The 22,901-nt window shown below is 39.1% G+C and overlaps 2 protein-coding genes across 4 annotated transcripts in view; one reads left to right on the top strand and one right to left on the bottom strand.

The window, feature by feature from the left end:
- Positions 1 to 21,762, bottom strand: part of itfg1 (integrin alpha FG-GAP repeat containing 1) — a 92,699-nt gene extending 70,937 nt beyond the window's left edge. Inside the window, 9 exon segments of the mRNA XM_078400432.1 lie at positions 150 to 240; positions 1,406 to 1,464; positions 8,649 to 8,743; positions 12,603 to 12,683; positions 13,535 to 13,592; positions 14,412 to 14,539; positions 14,661 to 14,739; positions 21,343 to 21,639; positions 21,642 to 21,762. Coding sequence (XP_078256558.1) covers positions 150 to 240; positions 1,406 to 1,464; positions 8,649 to 8,743; positions 12,603 to 12,683; positions 13,535 to 13,592; positions 14,412 to 14,539; positions 14,661 to 14,739; positions 21,343 to 21,639; positions 21,642 to 21,696 — 943 coding nt within the window. The 5' untranslated portion in view covers positions 21,697 to 21,762.
- The window catches only part of phkb (phosphorylase kinase, beta), a 133,327-nt gene continuing 131,941 nt past the window's right edge, over positions 21,516 to 22,901 (top strand). For 2 of the 3 annotated variants that reach the window (XM_078400429.1, XM_078400430.1), the window contains exon 1: positions 21,517 to 21,863. Coding sequence is in view for 1 of the 3 variants with exons in the window: in XM_078400431.1 (XP_078256557.1) it covers positions 21,809 to 21,863 (55 nt within the window). In the remaining 2 variants the exon portion in view is untranslated. Of the gene's footprint in view, positions 21,864 to 22,901 lie in introns of all 3 variants that reach the window. The other variant, XM_078400431.1, reaches the window with a different exon arrangement.

The raw sequence follows: 22,901 nt of genomic DNA, 5'->3' as shown, positions 1-22,901 counted from the left end.
CCAATTACATCTTGTGACAGCAAAATGCAAATCATAATTTTATCTGCAAAGTTAACAGTTTCATTTTTCTGTATGCAAGACTCAATAAGCATGTGTTGTAATCATTTATTTAAAAAAAACAAAAAGCAAATTAAGAAATCAAATCATACCAAAATCCGCAAACGTGGATTGTCCAATTTTCTTGGCATTTGGAGGTTTTTCCATGGCATATGGATCAAGGGATTTGGAGAAATTTCCATCCTGTTGATGACAAATTTTCAAACAATTATGAAAGAAAACGCTTCTTGAGACAATCTTGAATCAAAACTTATCAAGGTGCAGCTAATGTGCTATTTTATTGTTCAGCTCATTATTTCTCCTAAATTATAACATTTCTTAATTAATTTAACTGCTTAATTAGTTTGGTACCTATAACTAAAAAAAAAAACCTTGCGGTAACAGCTTTGTCATAAACCAGTGGATTCAAGTCTCATTCAGCGGATTATTCAGCTTAGTACAGACGATCACAAACTTTGCAAAACGTTAGTTTCTTCATCACAGGTTAAATTTTGGTTCAATTTTCCAAATCAAAGGGTTGTAAAGTGTTAAAGGACACCGTGGGATTCCCTGGGTGCTCCAATGCTACTCAAACTCCAGTTCCACATTGGAACCTTCTTCAGTCTGAAGAAGGGTCCCTAACCGAAACGTCACTTAGCCATGACTCCAGAGATGCTGTCTGACCTGCTGAGTTACTCCAACACTTTGGGTCCTTTTATTTGAATGGCTTTATGAAAGAAATAATGCAAATTATGTTAAATTATGGTGTTTGCTTTTTGTTTAATTATGGCAATATGGTATTTTTTTGCCAAAAGGTTCTCTAGAAGTTCTTTGTGTACGGAGCTTGTTCTGGTCTATCTACACGATCCAATTAAATTAATTAAGGCCTGGCCACTACATAGGGCCACACCAATTGGCTCTAGGATAGTTCCAGCCATACAGAACCTGACCAGTTAATTCCAGGCAATGAAAGATGCAAACAGTGGGCACAGGCAGTGGAATCCACTCAGCAAAGCCTGCTTTTATGATAGACCATTTAATCTCAATTCAATTGCTCCCTCTGCATTTTGTTGGATGAGCGTGGATCGCTGACAATATTTACATCATTAGAATGTATGCCATTATCAATTCCACAAAATACATGCCAACTTCACAAATGGTGTGCTCATGGAGAAATGTATGTGGTATAAGGTAATGAAATTTTTCTTTTCCAGGGTCATAAAAGACGATCAAATAGATGATGCATCTATACAAGTAGAAACAAAGCACAGTCCATTAATATGCCCAAGATCCATCCACTTAACATCACCATTTATTCCAATGCTCAACAAGTTCACTTACTAAGAAAGTCAATAATATTATAGAATACCTTGTTTTCCCATATCTCAAAACGAATACCATTAGCATCCACGGTGGTAAGAAACAAGTCTGGAATAAAATATAAATACGTTTAGACAAAAAATTTTAACCAATTATTCAAACACGAACCATGCATACATAAACATACAAACTTGCTATGTAAAGAATGCAAGTCACTACATTATATCAATTATAAATGATACCATAATAAATGCGAAGGAAGCAAAGAGGAAAGTTGGGCATTTGTGAGTTGCAGGCATACAGGGTAATAAGTAGGGGAAGTTTGACCAATAGATTTGATTCCAGGTCGTCGGCATTACTTAATGGGCTGACTGGTCTCTTTCTGTGGTATTATAAGCATAACATTTTGCAACAATGCTGGTAAGCAGACATTAATATAGCAACTCCCCTACACTTTAACTTATAGCAAACGTCTTACAGCCAATTAATGATTTTTGGCACATGCTACTCACATGTTTTAAGCTAGTTTGGGAGTCAATTCCATCAACAGTTAAGAAATTATGACCAGCTAGTATGTTTTTATGACAATGTTTGTGGGCTTAATTTTGCATTCCTTTTTTTTTGGGAAGAGCGGTATATCCGAAAGGGTTGACAAGTGCCAGGCTTAATAATTTAAACGCTGGATCGTGTGGTTGCATAGAAATTGCAGAGAATTTTAATTGGGTTTACGATTGCTAGAGTTGTGCTTGAACTCCCCGATCTTTGGGCTAACAGGGTAGACTCGCTACTACTGACACTTGAAAAGAATATTTAGAAGAATAATTATTTCAAGACAATTTGTATTAATTCATGATAAATATACAAGTGGGCTGTATTTAATAATAACCAATGTATTCAAAAGAACAAGTTCAAGAATTAAACTGATGGTTAAAAAAGACTCAGACTTTGATTATCTTACAGTGAATTTTGACTTTTATTATTCACTTTGCGCATGCTTAAATGTATTAGCTGGGTATAATTATCTTGATAAATCACACAAGTTGAGCAGGAAGAGTTATATTTTGCTTAAGGCTCCAATTTCCAAAAACTCAGGTAGCAAGATACATGGAAACAGTACATTAAGCTAATAGTTTGGCTGGTCCATTGCTAGTTCAATACCAGATAATTTCAAGTTTTTTTTCCCCCCTTTTGGATTGATTGACAGAATAAGGAAACGTCTACATTACAATTTCCAGATAGCTGTATTAGAAAGCCTTTGGCTTTCTATCATTCAAACTGTCAATCTGGAATGACATTAGTTAAATCTCAGCTGGGACAGTTTCCTTAACATGCTTGTTACTTGGTGACAAGATCAATCGCTATCTCGTGATCACAAGATTGATTGTGCCAGTGAAGTTGATAGATGATTTTCCTACCTTCTCTGCAAGATATTAAAATGAGGAGAAGTGAAAGGAAACATTATTTAATGGCTCTGTGTTTAAGGGAGAGATAAAATTTGAGATGTTAATTGCTGAGATAGTAAGAAAGATTACATATGCATGTCAAAAATTTTCCTCAAGAACTGATGCTTCTAACACCCTCCAGGGAATGAGTTCCAGGAAAAGAAATGCTGTTGCCTGCTTCGAGTGACAAGACAATTTTAGAAATACACAAACAGTTCACTTTTCTGGTAACCTTTCAAACCAGATAATTTGCTTCTTAGATTTCACAGCAATCATTATAGCATCTTTGTCAACATCGAACAAAAGTTAATATTAAAGAAGTTTTGGATTTAGTAAACTTTCCAGCTTAATGGTATCTTTCCTATCACAGGGAGAGTTGATAAAGGAGAACCAGAATGAATTTGTTAAAGGCAAATTATGTTTAGATAAAATTCGCATTTGACAATAAAACTCGTTGAATTTTTTGATGAGATAACAAATAGCTTGGGAGGATGTCAGCTCTAATCACCACATTCCAGGAAGGACATTATTTCAAGAGAGAGTTAGATAGAGGTCTTGAAGATAGCACAGTCAAGGGATATGGGGAGATGGCAAGAACAGGGTACTGATTGTGGATGATCAGCCATCACAGTGAATGATGGCGCAGGCTCGAAGGGCCGAATGGCCTACTCCTGCACCTATTGTCTAAACTGGAGGAGGCAGAAAAGAATCATAAAGATGTTTCCTGCACTGGAGGGCCTGAGTTATCAAGAGATTTGTTAGGCAAGCTCTGTTTTCCCAGAGTGAAGAAGGCTGAAAGGTAACATGATAGAGGTACATAAAATTACATTGCAGAGTAGATGGTCAGCGTCTGTTTTCTATGGAGAGTGTCTAAAACTAGACTGTATAGGTTTTAGGTGTGAGGGAGGAGTTTTAAAAGGGACTGGACTGATGTGGACCCATTGGGTCCAAATCTCTCCCGTGGGCGCTCCTGCGGGCGCGGCAACCCCCGTTGGGTGCAAACCTCTCCTGCGGGCCCGGCAACCCTCCCCAACTGATGATCCGTGGACCCGTTGCCGGGTGGGGAGTGTTCCCCGGGACCGTGGGTGGGCGATGGGGGAAAGTGATGGGGAGAAGGAGCCACTCACCTCGTCCCCATGAGGCCACTGCTGTGGCCAGAGCGAGCCGTGGACCTGAAACCTCTCCTGCAGCGGTCGGCGGCAACGGCCATCTTGTTGGACCCTCTGCCGCCGCGCTGCACTACGGGAGGATGGTCAGGCGCGGGGCACGCCGGGACGGGCGCCGGTCCTCCCGCTGGGGGGGGGGGGGGGGGAGCGCATTTATTAATTTCGTAAATTGTTTTTAAAAAGTAACAAAAGTTGATTTATTGAGACTGCGGGAGAATGGTGGGCCTAAAATTGTCATGTTATCATGTACCGTGTGAGATCAACAGGGGCACAAGCATACAAGGGATGGATGGACAGATGGATGTGAGGATTACGTTTTTCACACAGAGTGGTTGGTATCTTTATTTTTGTTAGGCAGGAGGATAACAGAAAATTGTAGGCTCTATGAATCCATACTGGAATCCTATTTTACTTGTATTAAGTGTTTACACATATCATATTATGATAAATGTAGGGGTGCAGAGTAAAACTTCCAAATGAATAAGTCTTTGAAGAAGGGCCAAGTTTAATATTGTGAAATGTGAATTGGTGCATTGTGGCAAAGAGAACAAGATGAGTATTCTGGGATAGTTCACAGCATTATTGAGCAATCTATTGCATTATTAATGCAATCTATTACATTAAAAGAACCATGGCTATTGAATATGTCCTTGTTGGTCTCCTTACAGTGTTGTACAAAATATTTTGGTAACACCAGTTAATATCTTCACAGCACCTACATAAACATCACGTTACTTCGCAAAAACAGGAAAATGAATCCAAGCCTTTCTATAAACAAGCATAAATACAGCACTCATGAATAGGGTTCAAGTGCAATGCACATTTTTTTCCCTCATTGCCCAAAATAGATAATAGCTATAAACAATAAACAAATATGTTTTAAGTTAACACTTCATGTTTACTTATTCAGATAATTTGTAAATTTTGCATGACCAACAAACAAAAAATGATAATCAGAGAATCTAAATTTACTTGACAGAACAACTCATTTTGTGTGGATGACAAGAACCTGAGAGAGTAGTCGATCTCCAGGCTCCCCATTACTGTCCAACATTTCAATATGATCATGGCTGATCTACTGTGCTGGACTCCTTTTCTGAACTAGTTCCCCATAACTCTCAACTCCTTTATTTTTCAAATAGTTAACAACAGCAGCAATCACAGCGCGATCACATCCTCCGAAAGTCAGCCAGCTCCACGATGGTAAGTTCACGGGCTCTGCGACTGGAGGCCTCAAGGCGGGAGGCCGCCAACCCCTCGATGTTAGGCCGCAGCGCGAACGGAGATATGATATGGAAAAAAGTCACATCTCCATTGAAGAAAGAGATTTTAAAAAAGTTTCCCTTACCCCCCACATAATACAAACCTTACTCTCGAAGCTGCAAAGACCAACCTAAACCATGATGCCTCATTTTCATGATGCCTCCAAATCCTCTATATCATTTTTTTTTCAGTTAAAGCATTCAAAGATGCACAGTATTCCAGGTGTGGCCTCCTCAACACCCAGTACTACTATAACAGAACCTCCCTATTGCTAAATTCCAACCTCTGCAATCGAGGCCTATATGCCATTTGAAGGCAGGAGAATGGGATTAGGAAGAAGAGATAGATCAGCCAGGAATGAAAGGCGGAGTAGACTTGATGGGCCGAATGGACTCATTCTTCTCCTATCACTTATGATTTGTCATCTTAAACATTTATTAAACCTGACTGCTAATGTTTTGTGATCGATGCACAAGAACACTTAGCTCCTTTATTTGCAGTCTCTCTGTTTAGCTAAAAATCTACCGTTTGATTCCTCTTACCATGGTGCAAGACCTCACATTTTCTCACTTTAATCTCCATTTGCCATGTTTTCACGAACCTTTGCAGAATCACAATGTCCTCATTACCATGCACCATTCCACCTATTTCTGTATTATCAGCAAACTTGGAAACTACATTTTGTTCTCTCCCCAAGTCAGTAAGGTAAATAGTAAACAACTGAGACCAAAGAACTGATCCTTGGGGTAGTCCACTAGTTACATCCTCCAAACTGAAAAGGTCCTATTCATTCCAACTCAGTTTTCTATGTAACAACCAGTTTTCAATTTATGCTTCCAACACATTTCCTTCAATACCATGGGCTTTTAGGTTATGCACCTGCCTCGAATGTTGCACCCTGTGAAATGCCTTTTGGAAATCTAAATATACTACATCTACAGGTTCCGTTCCATCAAATCGCACTGTCACATCCTCAGAATTTGAGCAAATTTGTCAAAACGTTTACCTTTCCGTCAAATATCTTATTCTGTTAGATAATGTTCAGCACCACTATTTGAAAGTGGGATAACATTGAACAAGTGTGAATGGGTGATTGATCGATGGTCATCATCGACTCTGGGGGGGGGGGGGCAAAGAGCTTGTTTCCATCCTGCCTCTTGCAATCACAGTTTTGCATTTTTCTGTAGCAAGTGTTTATGTGGAAGTGGAAAGATGATCTTGCAAAAGTAAATCAAACCATATAACATTTTCAGTTGTGAGATCCATGCACTGCTTACAGTTACAGCCTCCATGGAAACCAAAGGAGGCACTCCAGCTTTGTGCAAAATGTCAAGTCTTCTAACCTTATTTTGGAGTCAAACTACATATTCCATAAATTACCTAATGATAAGTCCATTAAGTCCAATTACATTCATGTTAATTTTTTTGTCTGCAGCCAAATATGTACTAATATCTAAATAACAATAATACTTAATTCCATGAACATACTGAAGCACAGTGACATGCCCTCAATCTCACTAAAATAAATTAAGCTGTGCAGTATGTGGTGACAGGAAAATAAATGCTTTTAAAACCATCTGCGAAAACACAACATCTGCTACGAATATAAATTCAAGTCTCTTGAAAAAAATGATTGCTGAATGATACCGCTTCTATTTTTGTGCCTATCATGGGTCAATGTGAAGCACAATCAGATTTATTGTTCATATTGACTTGAAAGGCACATGTAAATATGAACCACAATAAACTGTACTTTTATTGTAGTTCAAAAATAGATGCAAAGCAATTACCATGATTTTGCTGTGGCTGCTAATTTGATTGGTGCAGAACTAATCATATTTCACCTGACCTTGTTTCAAGAAAGCAAGTCACAGTAGACAAGTCAAAGTAGACAAGTCAAAGTAGACAAGTCAAAGTAGACAAGTCAAGGAGATCACTAATAATTCAGTGCTAATTGCCCTACAGGGGAAAACACCATTGCTGTAGATAACAGAAGTTGGTTTATGGTTGTGTTTCTTTTCAAAAATATCTTTCCTCCCTTTTCTGCTATTTTTTTTCTTTCTCTTCTGGATGGGATTGTTACCAGTTTATATTTCCATTGTAACTGATTGTTGCTCTAGAAAATTTGTTTAATCAAGAGCCTTAAAAGCAAATTGTGGCCATGCACATATCTCAAAGTGAGCTTCACCCAAATTCTGATGAAGATTACTAGATTACAATCAACAACAGGAAGCTTGATCAGTTACTCTTTTCCTAATATTGTAAGTCTATTTGCGTGTGGCTGCATTAATGGGCCTATAACGTTGTAGCAAGAAATAACTTTATGGTTCTGTGACAATAAAACACTTAAACCCAACTGTAGAATACCTCACATAACTCCAAAATTTTCCCTGCATAATGATTTAAATGGCAAATAAATCAAAGCATGAAATCACTCAATGACACCCTAATTATTAAATGCTACATTGATTGCATGAATGTCAATTGATACTGACCAGGAAACATAATCAATCTGTTGAAGATGACATTATGACTTGGTGGCATTAAGTTTAATACCGATTAATGTAGCTACAACACTGCATATCTGTCTAACTAATATTACAAACAACAATGCTAAATGGTCTGTATTAACTGAGATTTTAAATATCATGCACCATTCTGCTTTTACAAAATAAAAGTAGCGATCAATATTCCAACCGCTCTGTTCTGCTGCCCAGATCAGCACTTAAGCTGGCCTATGAAACATTCTTCTACCCAATTCTAATTCCAAATCGTCCTTAACATCAAATTAACATGGGTTCTTCTAATCTAGTTAAATTATGTCAGGGACGCAATGACCAGAATCTTCTCTTCCCATCCAAAGCGACCAGCCCTTCTTGCCTTCACAGTGCTTATAATGTCAGAGTTTTGATATGGGGTTGGTCTTTCACGGTCGTGAAAAGAGAATAACCATGGTGATCTAAATATTCACCGTCCTGCAATCCCCAAGAGAAAGTTTTCATGTTTGTTCATGTGAAAATAAATTGAATTGATTATATAGATGTGTTGATGCACATGCATAACGAGGATCTTTGTTTCTGGGTATGATATTCTGCGCAGTTATTTTGAACAGGAGAGATAAAATTAATTGTTATTAAAGACAAGTGCTTTTATCTGCTGAAAAGCATGACATTTAGAGATTTCCACAGGTTTTCATTACATAACCTAATAAAAAAGTCTAATTGTACTATAACAAATATAATAAATGTGTATACTTTCTCTTGGGGATTGCAGGAGGATGAATTCTTGAAATATTTAACATATTTCAAGCAAAGCAATAGTGCTTATATCATTGAGGATGTGCAGTAAAATCGGTATCATAAAATGAAAATGCATACATTAAATTTGTTTTTAGTTTATCTGGAATGTTTTGTGAATTTACCTGCAGTGAAGTCTTTGTTCAGGTCGATGAAAGCATGAGAATGAGGTGCGAACATTTTAATTTCAGAATCCAAGGCAGTAAACCACGTTTGATTCCTGAAAATAAAAATATGAACATATTCAAGGTCTCAACAACTTCACTGGCTCAAACATGTGCGAAGATCAACAGTATGCAGAGTTCAAATCACATCAGCAATTAAACATTTTCATTTTTACTTTTTACTCCAGTTTGAGCTCGCAAGGGAGAAAAATATTTTACAACTATTCTAAGGATGCAAATGGACAATTCTCCTCAAAATCATTAAAGTGACAGGAATGCAGCAGGTTTACATAATGAGTCTGAACACACATTCACCACTGGGACATGATAGTCATAAAGAATGGAAACGGGCCTTCAGCCCAACTCGACTATGGCCACAACAGTTCAAAGCTGTTACAGGATTTTAATTTTTCTCTTAGGATTTCTTGCAATGCTATATATGTGGACTTCACAAGGGAACATCGGAAGTGTCAGTATTGCAGTTGAGCAAGGGGGACTATGGAGGCATGAGAGAGGAGCTGGCCAGAGTTGACTGGAAAGATACCCTAGCAGGGAGGACGGTGGAACAACAATGGCAGGTATTTCTGGGAATAATACAGAAGGTGCAAGATCAGTTCATTCTAAAGAGGAAGAAAGATTCTAAGGGGAGTAAGAGGCAACCGTGGCTGACAAGGGAAGTCAAGGACAGTATACAAATAAAGGAGAGGAAGTATAACATAGCAAAGATGAGCGGGAAGTCAGAGGATTGGGACTCTTTTAAAGAGCAACAGAAGATAACTAAAAAGACAATACGGGGAAAAAAGATGAGGTACGAAGGTAAGTTAGCCAAGAATATAAAGGAGGATAGTAAAAGCTTCTTTAGGTACATGAAGAGGAAAAAAATAGTTAAGACAAATGTGGATCCCTTGAAGACAGAAGCAGGTGAATTTATTATGGGGAACAAGGAAATGGCAGACGAGTCGAACAGGTAGTTTGGATCTGTCTTCACTAAGGAAGATTCCAACAATCTCCCAGATGTACTAGTGGACAGAGGTCCTAGGGTGACGGAAGAACTGAAGGAAATTCACATTAGGCAGGAAATGGTGTTGGGTAGACTGATGGGACTAAAGGCTGATAAATCCCCAGGGCCTGATGGTCTGCATCCCAGGGTACTTAAGGAAGTAGCCCGAGAAATCGTGGACGCATTGGTGAACATTTTCGAATGTTCTATTGATTCAGGATCAGTTCCTGTGGATTGGAGGGTAACTAATGTTATCCCACTTTTTAAGGAAGGGGGGAGAGAGAAAACAGGAAATTATAGACCAGTTAGCCTAACATCAGTGGTGGGGAAGATGCTGGAATCAATTATAAAAGAAGAAATTGAGGAACATTTGGAGAGCAGTAACAGGATCGTTCCGAGTCAGCATGGATTTACGAAGGGGAAATCATGCTTGACTAATCTTCTGGAATTTTTTGAGGATGTAACTAGGAAAATGGACAAGGGAGAGCCAGTGGATGTAGGGTACCTGGACTTTCAGAAAACCTTTGATAAGGTCCCACATAGGAGATTAGTGGGCAAGATTAGAGCACATGGTATTGGGGGTAGGGTGCTGAAATGGATAGAAAATTGGTTGGCAGACAGGAAACAAAGAGTAGGGATTAACGGGTCCCTTTCAGAATGGCAGGCAGTGACTAGTGGAGTACCCTAAGGCTCGGTGCTGGGACCACAGCTATTTACAATATACATTAATGACTTAGATGAAGGGATGAAAAGTAACATTTGCAAATTTGCAGATGACACAAAGCTGGGTGGCAGTGTGAACTGTGAGGAGAATGCTATGAGTTTGCAGGGTGATTTGGACAGGTTGTGTGAGTGGGCAGATGCATGGCAGATGCAGTTTAATGTGGATAAATGTGAAGTTATACACTTTGGTGGCAAGAACAGGAAGGCAGATTATTATCTGAATGGTGTCAAGCTAGGAAATGGGGAAGTACAAAGAGATCTGGGTGTCCTTCTTCATCAGTCACTTAAAGTTAGCATGCAGGTACAGCAGGCAGTGAAAAAAGCTAATGGGATGTTGGCCTTTATGTCAAGAGGAGTTGAGTATAGGAGCAAAGAGGTCCTTCTACAGTTGTAATGGGCCCTAGTGAGACCACACCTGGAGTACTGTGTGCAGTTTTGGTCTCCAAATTTGAGGAAGGATATTCTTGCTATTGAGGGAGTGCAGCGTAGATTCACTAGGTTAATTCCCAGAATGGCGGGACTGTCGTATGTTGAAAGACTGGAGCGACTAGGCTTGTATACGCTGGAATTTAGAAGGATGAGAGGGGATCTTATTGAAAGATATAAGATTATTAAGGGATTGGACACGTTAGAGGCAGGAAACATGTTCCCAATGTTGGGGGAGTCCAGAACCAGGGGCCACAGTTTAAGAATAAGGGGTAGGCCATTTAGAACAGAGATGAGGAAAAACGTTTTCAGTCAGAGAGTTGTAAATCTGTGGAATTCTCTGCCTCAGAAGGCAGTGGAGGCCAATTCTCTGGAAGCTTTCAAGAGAGAGCTAGATAGAGCTCTTAAAGATAGTCAGGGGGTATGGGGAGAAGGCAGGAACGGGGTACTGATTGTGAATAATCTGCCATGATCACATTAAATGGCGGTGCTGGCTCAAAGGGCTGAATGGCCTACTCCTGCACCTATTGTCTATTTTTAAGGCCGAGATAGACAGATTTTTAATTAGCACAAGTGTCAGAGGTTATGGGGAGAAGGCAGGAGAATGGGGTTAGGAGGGAGAGATATATCAGCCATGATTGAATGGCACAGTAGACCTGATGGGCCGAATGGCCTAATTCAACTCCTATCACTTAAGACCTTTTGACTTATGATCTGGGGAGGGAAGAGTCTGAAGAAGGGTCCCCAGCATTTTGTGTTTTGCTCAAGATTCCTACATCGGCAGTCACGTGTCTCCAGATATCTCAGAAGGTTGTAAGGATGAGACAAGGATAAGAATGTCAACTTCAACTTTATGAAAAGTCGAATGAAAACCTGAGAGTGGACAAGCAGATAAAGCACATTCGCGTTGGTTTACCTTCTGGTTATGTCATGATGTAACAGAACTTGGCATTAATTATGTCAAGAAAACCTTGCACCTTTACAACTCCAAAACAATTTGCATCTAGTCTCGGTGTGGGAAGTAATGAAATGTTAAGAGTCATTGCCCAATCATTAATCCAGCAACATTTGCAGATTGTGGTAAATGTGATGTGACCAATTATTGTGCGTCCAATATCTTGTGATCAGAGTATTGAGAAAGACAGCGATGCTGACAGTGAATATATTCTGGTTTACAATTCATTCTGCTAACACAATACACTGATGAACGAGAACACACCAAAGCAGATTTTCTTCCAAAGCACTCAGAAACTATTTATTTTCCTAACCAAACGGCTCACATCAATTTGCTCCAATACATTAGATGATGATGGATTAAAAGTGGAAAAAAGATACTCATTTCATAATTTGTGGGTATTATCTGCTTAATAGAATGGAGTCAGTTTTACACAAATCATTTTATATAATATCTTTAATGTCATTTCCTTAATAATGAAATTGCTTTCTTCATTTCAATAATTGAAGCATTAATATGGGATTTAATTGCTGGATTGATTTAATATTCAGGAGTGCAGTTAAATATTTATTCAAATGAAGAGAATGACATATACAAACCATTTATTTCTTCAAGAACATAAAACAGCACAGCACAGGAATTGGCCCTTCGGCCAGGTTAAAGTAATCTCCGTTTGCAAGTAATCTATATTTCTCCATTCCCTGCATACCAATGTGCCTATCAAAAGCCGCTAATAAATATTCTTCTTTCTGGTGGTTCTGGATTTGAAAAAATGTATTCAATAGAATATAACATGAATATTGGCCCTTACCTTCCAATCAAGGAGCATATCTGTGGCTTTAGATTTCCCTTGACTGTTCCAAAAATATCAGGTATCATATCACCATTAAAACTGAAATGGAATAAACACGGGTTTTGAGAAACAACAAATAAAAGATCAGTAAACCGACACCTTTAATTAAATGGAGCTCATTTTGACAAGCAACGTTCCTTTAATACAACTCCTCTTTGGTTCCCTCTTGACATCCTTCTTTGCAGTCCTTAAATCTGCCACATTTCTTCCACATCCCCCATTTCGTCTAAAAGACCATTGGACTGCAATGTTAGATTCCCTTGTCCATTGATGTTTACTGACCCGTTCAGCATCTTATACCAATAAATGTTATGCAGAATCACTAAGGAAGAATGTCCAATGTAAAAAGCTGGTGAATGGAAGATAATTAAAACGCCAAAAATCAATAACACAAATAGAAAGTTCCATTTGTTTAACTGTACATAGGATATATTGGATATACTTATCATCTTTCCAAGTTTCTATTTTATTTTGTTTTCAACAATTATCATTGTGACTTTACCAGATGTGGTTTTTTAAAAGAAAATCTCAGTCAATAAATCCAGCCCAACAAATCCCTCTTCTCCCACACAGACAAACCACTTACGTTTGCTTTTTAACAGAGTACATTGGCAGTGTTATAATATTTATTTTATTTGACCCATGAGATCAAGTCAGTAGAAATACTGAGAATTCAGTGGAGCTTAGAAGGAATAATCTCTGAACTTTCCAACCTTTCAGAGCATTGATAAGTGTTTGGTGACTATTTTTCTTGCAAGGCAGAAAAGGAAGACTGTGGGGTAAGAAATTATTTTTTAGGTTTGGGGAAACTAACCATAATGATTAAATAATGTTGTCCATTATATATTTATTCATGTTCAAATATAGGTCAAACTATATAGTGTACTTACTCAAGTACTAGCGGCTCATCCAAAAAGCTCTGACTGAGAACAGTAAAACCTTTTGGATCTAAGAAAAAATAAATATTACAAGCAATTTTTGTACAGGACTAAATGCAAAATTTGCCATTAAATCAACAAGTAAATAATTTTCTAAATTATGTTTTCAGTTTGTTCTCTACAATCCTTATCTTGGTAAGTTAAAACATAGTAAAAACAGAAAATGCTGGAAACACTCCACAAGCCTGCAGTGACAGCGAAAAGAGAACCAGAGTTAGGTCAGAGAAGGAATGGGCTGAAACCCGCTGAGTTACTCCAGCATTTTGTGTCTACCGTCGGTTTAAACCAGCATCTGCAGTTCCTCCCTACACAGAGTTAGGTTGTTCGGTCAATGATCCTTTGTCGGAACTTAAAACATTAAAATTTTTTTTTACCAATTCTGATAAAGTACACAATTTGAAACATTAAGTCTACTCATCTTTCCACAGATACTAAGTTTTTTCAGCATTTTCTGGTGTTAATTGTTGAATTAGATTTGATAGCTAGTATTTTAAGAGAATTAATTAAGTAAAAATCTATTTAAAAACCAAATTACTTAATTCTAATGTGTAGGAAGGAACTGCAGATGCTGGTTGAAATCGAAAATTTAAATGCTTAATTCTAATTGTGCATAATTAAAAGGTGAAAGTAAAATTATGGTATTGTTTACATTGTTTAATATGCAATAATATTACAATTATTTTGTATTGTTTACATTCTTCGACAGAAAATTTGAATAACAAGATATTAATTTTGTAAAAATCTTTGTCTCTTAATTACAGATAGAAAAAGTGAAAGATCTATTTTGGGAGAGTAAAATGATTTTTTGATAAGGAAAGCACAAACTGACCTAATGTTTGATTATTCCCCCAGAAGACAACAGCAGTCATGTTGAGAGTGGAATAAAGAACGAGGAGCACATCCATTTGTGAATCCCCATCATAGTCACCCGGTACCACACTGGTAATCACCAGATCACTGAAAACAATAAAATATAACAATGATTTAACTGTCTATTTACTCCCCCCCCCCCCCCCCCCCCCCCCCAAAAAAAAGGGATACATAGAAGCAAGAGAGGAACAACAAAATAACCACTCACCTCCACGGTATTACGACTTTTGGTTTTGGCTTGAAATAGGGTGCCTTTAAATCAGCCAATAAGATTACCAATTGATTTTCTGAAAATGCAAAAAGGAAAGTGCAAAATCATGAGTGGAATAGACAGAGTGACAAAGTCTCTTACACAGAGTAGGGGAATCAAGGACCAAAGATAATAGTTTGAAGGTGAGAGGGGAAAGATTTAATAGGAATCCAACGCATTTCGTCTGCTCCATTGCAAAGTTTCCGGCTGAGTTACTCTAACATTTTGTGGCAGCTTTTTATCTCAAAAGGTAGTGGGAGAGGTAGTTGAGGCAGGAACTATAATAGCATGTAAAAGGCAGTAGGACAGGTATATGAATAGGAAAAGTTGAGGAATATGGGCCAAAAGTAGGCAAATGGGACGACTTTTGATGGGGCATCTTGGTTGGCATGGATGAGCTGGGCCAAGTGGCCTGTTTCAGTGCTGTTTGGCTGTAAAAAGTAACAATCACTAATACAGCAGTGTGTTTTATGTAATTCCTAATACATCACAAATGAGTAAGAACATAAGATATCACTTCCAACTCCAAATTAAGTTTCTTGAAAGAATTGCTTAAAGCAATGTGACAATGATAAATCATATTTTATTCCCCCCCTGGCTTATGCACACACTGATTCAAAGTGGCAAATTCTTGTGAGAACTAAAACATGAATTGAAAATGAAGCTGAAGAGTTTTGAGCGTTTGTTACATGTTAGGATTAGCAAAGATGTCTAAAGGCTGACTTGAGACGACTATTTTTGTTACCTTGCAAATTATTTTATTTCACAGAACATGCATGTAAACGAGAAATATAAACCATTTACAAATAATGTTAGAGTCTATTGCATGTCAAATATAATCCAAACTGCACAGAAAATTAAATATTGTGAAAATATCTGAGCACCTTAAGAGAACTTTTAACCTTGCAACCATGTCAGTTCACACTCCAGAAAACATGTATTTGCTTTTTCTTACAGCTATCCGCAACCGACACCATGTCTTACAGCTTTCTTTGAAATTATTTGTCATATTTTCTCTTAAAATATTCAACCAGAGCAGTGCTAAACAGAAAATAGGTGCAGGAGTAGGCCATTCAGCCCTTTGAGCCAGCACCACCATTCAATATGATCATGGCTGATCACCCAAAATCAGTACTCCGTACCAGTTTTTTCCCCCATATCCCTTGATTCCCTTAGCCCTATGTGCTACATCTAACTCTTTCTTGAAGTACTAGCTACCTCTTTGATGTCCCTTGGACTATCCTTGACAGGCTTTGCTAGCTTTACCTTCCACTAAACGTTATTCCCTTATCATGTGCAAGAAGTAACTGCAGATGCTGGTTTAAACCAAAGATCGACATAAAAAGCTAGAGTAACTAAGCGTGACAGGCAACATCTCTGGAGAGGAATGGGCGACGTTTCGGGTCGAGACCCTTCTTCAGACCAATCCTATATCTTTCTTTTCTTTCTTATCTATGTTCTCACTTCTCCCAACATCATTAACATGAGCATTTACCCTTATCACGTATCCATACACTGTAAATGGATTGATTGCAATCATGAATTGTCTTTCTGCTGACTGGATAGCATGCACAAAAAAACTTTTTAACTGTACCATGTGACAATAAACTAAATTGAACTGGAACTGAACTAATCTAGTTAGAAATACACAGTTGCCAAAGGATTCAATGCTCTAACAATATCTGTAAAAATTGTTTTTTGAAAGCTCACGTTTCCAGATGCCAATTTTAAATTGAAAATTTCCTTCATCAATGGTTCAATAACCAATAAAAATAGTCCAGCGAAAAAACTTTGAAATTTTAATATTCCTCTTGGCTTTACATGGAAGCAGTGTCACTATTTAAAATCAACTCTATCTCTGGCACAAAATTAAAAAATCTATGCTCCATTTGGCTCTTTATGATGTTATCAATGTGTATGTGTACACTAAATAACGCATTTCAGATCCTATATCTTTCTTTTCTTTCTTACCCATTTTCTCACTCTTTTCCCAACATCATTTGACCATTTACGCCATATTTTAACTCCTGAAAATAATTACCACATCGTAATAGTTACACTAATCGGCTTGAGAACATGCCACTCAGCATAACTTTATCCATGCAACAGTTAACATACAAAATTGATTACCTGCTTTTGGCTCGTAGCACTCTACATCTTTCCTATCTCTAAACATGTTCAAATGACTTTTAAAAGTGTAATTGCATTCGTTTCCTCTAGCTTTCTCTGCCAGATGACTACTTTGAGTGGAAAAGTTGCCCGAGGTCTTGCTCTCTCCTGTAACCTTAAGGCTATGCCTTCTAATTTAAGAATTTGCTCTGCTGGGAAACAGATAGCGAACATTGATTTTAATCATGATCTTGTACACCTAAATAAGGTCATCCCTTCGTCCCCTGCACTCCAAGGAAAAAAATGCTAATCTTTTCCGATAAATTAAACCAGTACGCCCATGTGACATCTTGGTGAATCTCTTTCCAATTGAATGGCATCCTTCCCATATCCAGGCAGTTCTCCAAGAGTGGTCTCACCAACAACTGCTTTTAGCTTTTTGCCTCCCGACCATTGACTTCATCAGCATCTTGCTGCCTCGGAAAATCAATCACCTCGATCATCCATTCTTCTCCCCACTTCTGTCAAGCATAAGATACAAAAGCACATACCACCAAACTCAGGAACAGTTTCTTCCTCTCTGTAAATAGACGATCAGACTTCTGAATGGTCCTTCCATAAGATGGGGGTACAGTCCCGATCTTCTAACCTAGCTCATTGCAGACTTTGGACTTTTTCCACTAGAAAAATTACACTACAACTTTGAGAAATTATATTCTGCACTTCGGTTTCTTTCTCTTCACTCTACCTGTTGTACTTGTGTTTGGCTTGATTGATTTAATGTAATAGCACGTAAATTTAAAAAAATCACTGTATTTCAGTACAGGTGAAACTAATAAACCTAAACCCAAATGTAGCTTTCAAATGAATTTCCTCAAATATGGCAACATGGGAAATGTCTAAATCATGCTTAATTGATCAATGACAAAACACAATCAGAATTGCTGAAGAACTCCTATGAATAAAAATAAAGACACAAGGAACTGTAGATATTTTGAGAACAGTGGATTTAGTATGTAAATAAATGCATACTGAATTATTCTCATAGTAAGTTAAATTAGGAACGGCAAATTCCATCCGAACCAATACATGATTTGGTGATACATCACCAATACATGATTTGGCGTCTCCTTTATGGATAATAAGATGATTCACAAAGGAGATACACAAGGAACTGCAGATGTTGGTTTACAAAAAATAGACACAAGAAAAAAAGACATGAAAGACAAATGTTGATGATTTACAAAGGAGGGGGACAAACATTCTGGCAGGCAGGTTTGCTAGTGTGACACCTGTGGCTTTAAACTAAGTAGTGGGGGGGAGGGGTTGACAAATTGTGAATATGAAGATGAGGTAAAAATAGGGAATACAGGAGATATTGCAAAAGACTCTCGAAAGAATGGGAACAGAAGTTCTAGAGGGGAAAAGAAATTAAGGGCAGGGCCAATTGTGACCGATGTGAAAGGGGAGGTGAATACAGAAGTTAAAGTGTTGTACTTAAATGCGCGTAGTATAAAAAATAAAGTGGATGAGCTTGAGGCTCAGTTAGTCATGAGCAAGTATGATGTTGTAGGGATCACTGAGACATGGCTACAAGAGGACCAGGGCTGGGAACTGAATATTCAGGGGTACACAACGTATAGAAAAGACAGACAGGTGGGCAGAGGGGGTGGGGTTGCTCTGATGGTAAGGAATGATATTCATTCCCTTGCAAGGGGTGACATAGAATCAGGAGATGTTGAATCAGTATGGATAGAAATGAGAAATTGTAAGGGTAAAAAGACCCTAATGGGAGTTATCTATAGGTCCCCAAACAGTAGCCTCGACATAGGGTGCAAGTTGAATCAGGAGATAAAATTGGCGTGTCAAAAATGTAATGCTACGGTGGTTATGGGAGATTTCAACATGCAGGTAGACTGGGAAAATCATGTTGGAAATGGACCCCAGGAAAGAGAGTTTGTAGAATGCCTTCGAGATGGATTCTTGGAACAGCTTGTACTGGAGCCTACCAGAGAGAAGGCAATTCTGGATTTAGTGTTGTGTAATGATCCTGATCTGATAAGGGGACTAGAGGTAAAAGAGCCATTAGGAGGCAGTGATCACAACATGATAAGTTTTACTCTGCAAATGGAAAGGCAGAAGGGAAAATCGGAAGTGTCGGTATTACAGTATAGCAAAGGGGATTACAGAGGCATGAGGCAGGAGCTGGCCAAAATTGACTGGAAGGAGGCCCTAGCAGGGAAGACGGTAGAACAGCAATGGCAGGTATTCCTGGGAATAATGCAGAGGTTGCAGGATCAATTTATTCCAAAGAGGCGGAAAGACTCTAAGGGGAGTAAGAGATACCTGTGGCTGACAAAGAAGAGTGGGAAGACAGAGGATTGGGACTCTTTTAAAGAGCAACAAAAGTTAACTAAAAAGGTAACACGGGGAGAAAAGATGAGGTACGAGGGTAAACTAGCCAATAATATAAAGGAGGATAGCAAAAGTTTTTTTAGGTACGTGAAGAGGAAAAAAATAGTCAAGGCAAATGTGGGTCCCTTGAAGACAGAAACAGGGGAATTTATTATGGGGAACAAAGAAATGGCAGACGAGTTAAACCGTTACTTTGGATCTGTCTTCACTGAGGAAGATACACACAATCTCCCAAATGTTCTAGGGGCCGGAGAACCTAGGGTGATGGAGGAACTGAAGGAAATCCACATTAGGCAGGAAATGGTTTTGGGCAGACTGATGGGACTGAAGGCTGATAAATCCCCAGGGCCTGATGGTCTGCATCCCAGGGTACTTAAGGAGGTGGCTCTAGAAATAGTGGAAGCATTGGAGATCATTTTTCAATGTTCTATAGATTCAGGATCAGTTCCGGTGGATTGGAGGATAGCAAATGTTACCCCACTTTTTAAGAAAGGAGGGAGAGAGAAAACGGGTAATTATAGACCAGTTAGTCTGACATCAGTGGTGGGGAAGATGCTGGAGTCAATTATAAAAGACGAAATTGCTGAGCATTTGGATAGCAGTAACGGGATCATTCCGAGTCAGCATGGATTTACGAAGGGGAAATCATGCTTGACAAATCTACTGGAATTTTTTGAGGATGTAACTAGGAAAATTGACAGGGGAGAGTCAGTGGATGTGGTGTACCTCGACTTTCAGAAAGCCTTCGACAAGGTCCCACACAGGAGATTAGTGGGCAAAATTAGGGCACATGGTATTGGGGGTAGGGTACTGACATGGATAGAAAATTGGTTGACAGACAGAAAGCAAAGAGTGGGGATAAATAGGTCCCTTTCGGAATGGGAGGCAGTGACCAGTGGGGTACCGCAAGGTTCGGTGCTGGGACCCCAGCTATTTACGATATACATTAATGACTTAGACGAAGGGATTAAAAGTACCATTAGCAAATTTGCAGATGATACTAAGCTGGGGGGTAGTGTGAATTGTGAGGAAGATGCAATAAGGCTGCAGGGTGACTTGGACAGGTTGTGTGAGTGGGCGGATACATGGCAGATGCAGTTTAATGTAGATAAGTGTGAGGTTATTCACTTTGGAAGTAAGAATAGAAAGGCAGATTATTATCTGAATGGTGTCAAGTTAGGAGGAGGGGGAGTTCAACGAGATCTGGGTGTCCTAGTGCATCAGTCAATGAAAGGAAGCATGCAGGTACAGCAGGCAGTGAAGAAAGCCAATGGAATGTTGGCCTTCGTAACAAGAGGAGTTGAGTATAGGAGCAAAGAGGTCCTTCTACAGTTGTACCGGGCCCTGGTGAGACCGCACCTGGAGTACTGTGTGCAGTTTTGGTCTCCAAATTTGAGGAAGGATATTCTTGCTATGGAGGGCGTGCAGCGTAGGTCCACTAGGTTAATTCCCGGAATGGCGGGACTGTCGTATGTTGAAAGGCTGGAGCGATTGGGCTTGTTTGTATACACTGGAATTTAGAAGGATGAGGGGGGATCTTATTGAAACATAAGATAATTAGGGGATTGGACACATTAGAGGCAGGAAACATGTTCCCAATGTTGGGGGAGTCCAGAACAAGGGGCCACAGTTTAAGAATAAGGGGTAGGCCATTTAGAACGGAGATGAGGAAGAACTTTTTCAGTCAGAGAGTGGTGAAGGTGTGGAATTCTCTGCCTCAGAAGGCAGTGGAGGCCAGTTCGTTGGATGCTTTCAAGAGAGAGCTGGATAGAGCTCTTAAGGATAGCGGAGTGAGGGGGTATGGGGAGAAGGCAGGAACGGGGTACTGATTGAGAGTGATCAGCCATGATCGCATTGAATGGCGGTGCTGGCTCGAAGGGCTGAATGGCCTACTCCTGCACCTATTGTCTATTGTCTATTGAGATTCAAGGATATACACAAAAACCCCACTAAAGACAGATTTAGATGATTTACAAAGGAGATACAGGGATAGACACGGAAACCCCCACTAAAGACAGATTTAGATGATTTACAAAGGAGATACAGGATCGACAAAAGAAAAAAGACACTAAAGAAATATTTAGAGGATTTATCAAGGCTACTTGTGGTTACTCACTTGCTCTGATCAGAAAGATGTCGGTTTGTTTATCCGAGTTAAAGTCACCGAAAGCGGCCACCGTCCCCCGCGCTTCCAAAGCGAAGAGCTCGTCCGTGACCTCCTGAAGGGTGGAGGCGGCGGGCTGGTGCAACTGGAGCAGGAGGGCGGCCAGGAGGAGTCCGGGGATAAGAATAGAGCCCATGTCCGGCCCAAACCAGGCCTCGCCGTTGACACCGACCCCTAGCAACGCGCCAGCCGGAAGCGGGCGGCCGGAAGCAGGCGGCGCCTTCGGCAGCCCGCCCAATCGAGCCGAGGTGACGGCGGCGGCCTCCGCTTCACAACTCCCACAACTCCCACAACACCCACAAACATCCACAACACGCCGAAAACACAAAGATAACGCGCTTCCTCTGCGAAAAAAACCTAACTTGCTAGGTGTACACTTCACGACAGTCTCGTCTGGCAGCAGCTGAGAGTCACCAGTATGGACGACATGCGTTGGATGTTGACAGACTTCAGACAGCGAGCGAAACGCGCAGGTTTGCAATAAAATAAGTATTTAAGTGGGGAAGCATGTCTGGTTTGCACCTTGGGCTTGTCAGCGGATATGTTTGATCTTCCACTTGGTGCTGTCCTTGCCTGAGTTTTCGTTCCCGGTCTTGATTGCAACCCTAAGCATGAATGTGAATGCCTTTTGCCTGTATTCATACATACACGCTTACAAAATATAGATTATACTTTGTATTGTTGAACAAAGCGCATTTGGTGGATTGTAGATCGTCTATGAAGGTTGCATTGGTCTTTGATGTTGTTATACTCAGGGCTTTGCATGTAGTTTCGAAATGCACAGTTTATACTCACATTATCTGATCTTTAACTAAAATGGGGAAGCAGTCATTAAAGAATAATTAAAATAATTTTGATGAAGCAACATCTACTAATCTTCTTTAACAGTTTCAGCACAAATGTCCCAGATTAGTTTGAGATTTCCTAATTGCTTCTGCGATTACTGCCTACACTGTAACCTTCTCTGAGAGGGGTCACATAACTTCTTCTGAAATGTCTGGGCTATGCTGTCATGAAATTTTCATTGGCACAAATGTACTGCAGGCTGCATTTGCAATTGGTAAAGAAAACTAATATTCATACAGCCATGTGTCATTTGTGTTGAGAGAACATTTTATTTTTAACATGAAGTAAATATTACATATTTTCTAATGACCTTTAACACTGTATTTAAAGTATCAACTCTTTTAAAATAACCTTGAGTTTTTTAAACCAAAATCTTATTGCAAATTACTTCTACTGTTGCAATTGACATAAATTTCAGTTTCTCCATTTCAGTTTATATGTTAACTCTTGTAATATTTTCATAATTCCAACATTGTCATTGCTTTTACTTTGCACAATATTGTCCAAAAAGGTAATATATCAAAATAGATTAACTGTTAAAAGGATATGTTGATTTTCTAAAAATTCAAAACTAAAGTGCTGATTTATTTACAAATATGTACATTGTGATCAGTTGCAATGTTGGAAAATGTAACAGCAAATGCATGTGTTTGTTAATTTCAATG

Source organism: Rhinoraja longicauda, chromosome 6, assembly GCF_053455715.1.
Source record: "Rhinoraja longicauda isolate Sanriku21f chromosome 6, sRhiLon1.1, whole genome shotgun sequence".
Classification (NCBI taxonomy): domain Eukaryota; kingdom Metazoa; phylum Chordata; class Chondrichthyes; order Rajiformes; family Arhynchobatidae; genus Rhinoraja; species Rhinoraja longicauda.
Note: the sequence above shows the minus strand (reverse complement) of the source record. Positions and strands in the feature narration are given on the sequence as shown.